The sequence below is a fragment of the Haliotis rufescens genome, unplaced genomic scaffold, assembly GCF_023055435.1.
Source record: "Haliotis rufescens isolate VD_foot unplaced genomic scaffold, xgHalRufe1.0.p SCAF_32, whole genome shotgun sequence".
NCBI classification, from domain to species: domain Eukaryota; kingdom Metazoa; phylum Mollusca; class Gastropoda; order Lepetellida; family Haliotidae; genus Haliotis; species Haliotis rufescens.
In genome coordinates, this window is record NW_025964024.1 from 4,826,223 (window position 1) to 4,832,305 (window position 6,083).

The 6,083-nt window shown below is 53.0% G+C and overlaps 1 protein-coding gene across 1 annotated transcript; it reads left to right on the forward strand.

The window, feature by feature from the left end:
* LOC125371948 lies at positions 1–735 on the forward strand. Its single transcript, XM_048380650.1, has one exon. The coding sequence runs from the start codon at positions 1–3 to the stop codon at positions 733–735; it is 735 nt and encodes a 244-aa protein (XP_048236607.1).
* Positions 736–6,083: the final 5,348 nt, after the last annotated feature.

Here is a 6,083-nt window from a genome sequence, read left to right on the forward strand (position 1 = left end):
ATGACTCTCCCCATTTCTCTGATAGACCCAGTCGTGGCTACCATGACTCTCCCCATTTCTCTGATAGACCCAGTCGTGGCTACCATGACGCTCCCCATCTCTCTGATAGACCCAGACGTGGCTACCATGACGCTCCCCATCTCTCTGATAGACCCAGTCGTTGCTACCATGGCTCTCCCCATCTCTCTGATAGACCCAGACGTGGCTACCATGACGCTCCCCATCTCTCTGATAGACCCAGTCGTGGCTACCATGACTCTCCCCATCTCTCTGATAGGCCCAGTCGTGGCTACCATGGCTCTCCCCATCTCTGTGATAGACCCACACGTGGCTACCATGGCTCTCCCCATCTCTCTGATAGACCCAGTCGTGACTACCATGGCTCTCCCCATCTCTCTGATAGACCCAAACGTGACTACCATGGCTCTCCCCATCTCTCTGATAGACCCAGACGTGGCTACCATGACGCTCCCCATCTCTCTGATAGACCCAGACGTGACTACCATGGCTCTCCCCATCTCTCTGATAGACCCAGTCGTGGCTACCATGACTCTCCCCATCTCTCTGATAGCCCCAAACGTAGCAACCATGGCTCTCCCCATCTCTCTGATAGACCCAGTCGTGACTACCATGACGCTCCCCATCTCTCTGATAGACCCACACGCAGCTACCATGGCTCTCCCCATCTCTCTGATAGACCCAGATGTGGCTACCATGACGCTCCAGTCTCTCTGATAGACCCAGTCGTGGCTACCATGGCTCTCCCCATCTCTCTGATAGACCCAGTCGCGGCTACCATGACGCTCCCCATCTCTTATAGACCCACACGCAGCTACCATGGCTCTCCCCATCTCTCTGATAGACCCAGATGTGGCTACCATGACGCTCCCCATCTCTCTGATAGACCCAGACGTGGCTACCATGACGCCCCCTATCTCTCTGATAGACCCACACGCAGCTACCATGGCTCTCCCCATCTATCTGATAGACCCAGTCGTGGCTACCATGACGCTCCCCATGTCTCTGATAGACCCAGTCGTGACTACCATGACTCTCCCCATCTCTCTGATAGCCCCAAACGTAGCTACCATGGCTCTCCCCATCTCTCTGATAGACCCAGTCGTGACTACCATGACGCTCCCCATCTCTCTGATAGACCCACACGCAGCTACCATGGCTCTCCCCATCTCTCTGATAGACCCAGATGTGGCTACCATGACGCTCCAGTCTCTCTGATAGACCCAGACGTGGTTACCATGGCTCTCCCCATCTCTCTGATAGACCCAGACGTGGCTACAATGACGCCCCCCATCTATCTGATAGACCCAGACGTGGCTACCATGACGATCCCCATGTCTCTGATAGACCCAGTCGTGACTACCATGACTCTCCCCATCTCTCTGATAGCCCCAGTCGTGGCTACCATGATGCCCCCCATCTCTCTGATAGACCCAAACGTGGCTACCATGGCTCTCCCCATCACTCTGATAGACCAAATCGTGGCTACCATGACGCTCCCATCTCTCTGATAGACCCAGACGTGGCTACCATGACGCCCCCCATTTCTCTGATAGACCCAGTCGTGGCTACCATGGCTCTCCCCATCTCTCTGATAGACCCAAACGTGGCTACCATGGCTCTCCCCATCTCTCTGATAGACCCAGTCGTGGCTACCATGACGCTCCCCATGTCTCTGATAGACCCAGTCGTGGCTACCATGACTCTCCCCATCTCTCTGATAGCCCCAAACGTAGCAACCATGGCTCTCCAGATCTCTCTGATAGACCCAGTCGTGACTACCATGACGCTCCCCATCTCTCTGATAGACCCACACGCAGCTACCATGGCTCTCCCCATCTCTCTGATAGACCCAGATGTGGCTACCATGACGCTCCAGTCTCTCTGATAGACCCAGACGTGGTTACCATGGCTCTCCCCATCTCTCTGATAGACCCACACGTGGCTACCATGGCTCTCCCCATCTCTCTGATAGACCCAGTCGCGGCTACCATGACGCTCCCCATCTCTTATAGACCCTCACGCAGCTACCATGGCTCTCCCCATCTCTCTGATAGACCCAGATGTGGCTACCATGACGCTCCCCATCTCTCTGATAGACCCAGACGTGGCTACCATGACGCTCCCATCTCTCTGATAGACCCAGTCGTGGCTACCATGACTCTCCCCATCTCTCTGATAGACCCAGTCGTGGCTACCATGACGCTCCCCATCTCTCTGATAGACCCAGTCGTGGCTACCATGACGCTCCCCATCTCTCTGATAGACCCAAACGTGGCTACCATGACGCCCCCTATTTCTCTGATAGACCCACACGCAGCTACCATGGCTCTCCCCATCTATCTGATAGACCCAGTCGTGGCTACCATGACGCTCCCCATGTCTCTGATAGACCCAGACGTGGCTACCATGACGCCCCCTATTTCTCTGATAGACCCACACGCAGCTACCATGGCTCTCCCCATCTATCTGATAGACCCAGTCGTGGCTACCATGACGCTCCCCATCTCTCTGATAGACCCAGACGTGGCTACCATGACGCCCCCTATTTCTCTGATAGACCCACACGCAGCTACCATGGCTCTCCCCATCTATCTGATAGACCCAGTCGTGGCTACCATGACGCTCCCCATGTCTCTGATAGACCCACACGCAGCTACCATGGCTCTCCCCATCTCTCTGATAGACCCAGATGTGGCTACCATGACGCTCCAGTCTCTCTGATAGACCCAGACGTGGTTACCATGGCTCTCCCCATCTCTCTGATAGACCCAGACGTGGTTACCATGGCTCTCCCCATCTCTCTGATAGACCCAGACGTGGCTACCATGACGCCCCCCATCTATCTGATAGACCCAGTCGCGGCTACCATGACGCTCCCCATGTCTCTGATAGACCCAGTCGTGACTACAATGACTCTCCCCATCTCTCTGATAGCCCCAAACGTAGCTACCATGGCTCTCCCCATCTCTCTGATAGACCCAGATGTGGCTACCATGACGCTCCCCATCTCTCTGATAGACCCAGACGTGGCTACCATGACGCTCTCATCTCTCTGACAGACCCAGTCGTGGCTACCGTGGCTCTCCCGATCTCTCTGATAGACCCAGATGTGGCTACCATGACGCTCCCATCTCTCCGATAGACCCAGTCGTGGCTACCATGACTCTCCCGATCTCTCTGATAGGCCCAGTTGTGGCTACCATGGCTCTCCCCATCTCTCTGATAGACCCAGACGTGGCTACCATGACGCTCCCATCTCTCTGATAGACCCAGTCGTGGCTACCATGACTCTCCCCATCTCTCTGATAGACCCAGTCGTGGCTACCATGACGCTCCCCATCTCTCTGATAGACCCAGTCGTGGCTACCATGACGCTCCCCATCTCTCTGATAGACCCAAACGTGGCTACCATGACGCCCCCTATCTCTCTGATAGATCCAGTCGTGGCTACCATGGCTCTCCCCATCTCTCTGATAGACCCAGTCGTGGCTACCATGGCTCTCCCCATCTCTCTGATAGACCCAGTCGTGGATACCATGGCTCTCCCCATCTCTCTGATAGACCCAGTCGTGGCTACCATGGCTCTTCCCATCTCTCTGATAGACCCAGTCGTGACTACCATGGCTCTCCCCATCTCTCTGATAGACCCAGTCGTGGCTACCATGGCTCTCCCCATCTATCTGATAGACCCAAACGTAGCTACCATGGCTCTCCCCATCTCTCTGATAGACCCAGAGGTGGCTACCATGACTCTCCCCATGTCACACCTATCAGTGCTCCGTGAGGATCCGGGGTGGAATAGTTCTTTAGGGTACCGCTGACACCCTCAATGCTCAAAGACCTCAGTATGACAGTCGAGGTTACCGCTGACACCCTCAATGCTCAAAGACCTCAGTGTGACAGTCGAGGGTACCGCTGACACCCTCAATTCTCAAAGACCTCAGTATGACAGTCAAGGTGACCGCTGACACCCTCAATGCTCAAAGACCTCAGTGTGACAGTCGAGGGTACCGCTGACACCCTCAATGCTCAAAGACCTCAGTGTGACAGTCGAGGGTACCGCTGACACCCTCAATGCTCAAAGACCTCAGTGTGACAGTCGAGGTTACCGCTGACACCCTCAATGCTCAAAGACCTCGGTATGACAGTCGAGGTTACCGCTGACACCCTCAATGCTCAAAGACCTCGGTATGACAGTCGAGGGTACCGCTGACACCCTCAATGCTCAAAGACCTCAGTATGACAGTCAAGGGTACCGCTGACACCCTCAATGCTCAAAGACCTCAGTATGACAGTCGAGGGTACCGCTGACACCCTCATTGCTCAAAGACCTCGGTATGACAGTCGAGGGTATACACTCTTATCACCTACCTGGCTGTGGAGAACGTTTTCTCGACACAGAGCGTCCTAGATTACCGAACAATAAACAGAATAGAGAAATTATGCCTAAATACCTGGGTCTCGATATGAGGGCCACTTAGAGCTGGAATGCCGCTCTATAGGGGGTACTTGCGACTGCTGGTTTTGTTGTTTACTGATTGTAGCTGTAGACGATTCATTGCCCGGTCCACGGGGTACCTTGCACCGTCCGGTCGGATCTAACACGGTCATTCAAAGTCCCTTAACTTTTCTTAACCTTCACAGATACCAACAGACCAACGTGGGTCTATTGAATATTATCGTAAAGTATTTAATCAGTCAGTGATTAAGTGCACATTTCAGAATAAGGCGATGACACGGGCGGTATGTGTACTGCGTAAACCGCTTAATGTTGCATCAGCAAGTAAAAGCTCAATGCCATTAAAACTATGTGGGCTAAATTTCTTTAACATAAGCCTGATCTTATACTGCATGTTCGTAGTCTGATAGTCTCCCATACGAGCCCGCACATTTTATTTTCAACTGACATTTAGTCCCAGTTCTCTTATTCAAAAAAATTATATCTGCAAAGTAAATCCTATCCTCAAATCCTTAATTTCCTGGAGTTGAGGCAATCTTGACTTGAGATGGATTCCTGTTCCTTTGTTCTCTTGGGTCTGGTAGAAAGACTAATTTTATGTTAACAAGACAATATCATCCCGATTCCATTCTCAACCCCCTTTCAGCTCTAGGAGCCCATACTCGTCCCCTTTTCAGCTCTAAGAGCCCATACTTGTCCCCTTTTCAGCTCTAGGAGCCCATACTTGTCCCCTTTTCAGCTCTAGGAGCCCATACTTGTCCCCTTTTCAGCTCTAAGAGCCCAAACTCGTCCCCTTTTCAGCTCTAAGAGCCCATACTTGTCCCCTTTTCAGCTCTAGGAGCCCATACTTGTCCCCTTTTCAGCTCTAGGAGCCCATACTTGTCCCTTTTTCAGCTCTAGGAGCCCATACTCGTGCCCTTTTCAGTTCCAGCAGCCTACACTCGTCCCCTTTTAAGTTCTAGCAGCCTACACTCGTCCCCTTTTCAGTTCTAGCAGCCTACACTCGTTCCCTTTTCAGTTCTAGCAGGCAAAACTCGTCCCCTTTTCAGTTCTAGCAACCTATACTCGTCCCCTTTTCAGTTCTAGCAGCCTACACTCGTCCCCTTTTCAGTTCTAGTACCCTACACTCGTCCCCTTTTCAGTTCCAGCAGCCTATACTCGTCCCCTTTTCAGTTCTAGCAGCCTATACTCGTCCCCTTTTCAGTTCTAGCAGCCTATACTCGTCCCCTTTTCAGTTCCAGCAGCCCCTTTTCAGCTCTAGCAGCCTACACTCGTCCCCTTTTTCAGTTCCAGCACCCTACACTCGTCCCCTTTTCAGCTCTAGCAGCCTACACTCGTCCCCTTTTTCAGTTCTAGCACCCTACACTCGTCCCCTTTTCAGTTCCAGCAGCCCCTTTTCAGCTCTAGCAGCCTACACTCGTCCCCTTTTTCAGTTCCAGCACCCTACACTCGTCCCCTTTTCGGTTCCAGCAGCCTACACTCGTCCCCTTTTCGGTTCCAGCAGCCTACACTCGTCCCCTTTTCAGCTCTAGCAGCCTACACTCGTCCCCTTTTCAGTTCTAGCACCCTACACTCGTCCCCTTTTCAGTTCCAGCAGCCCCTT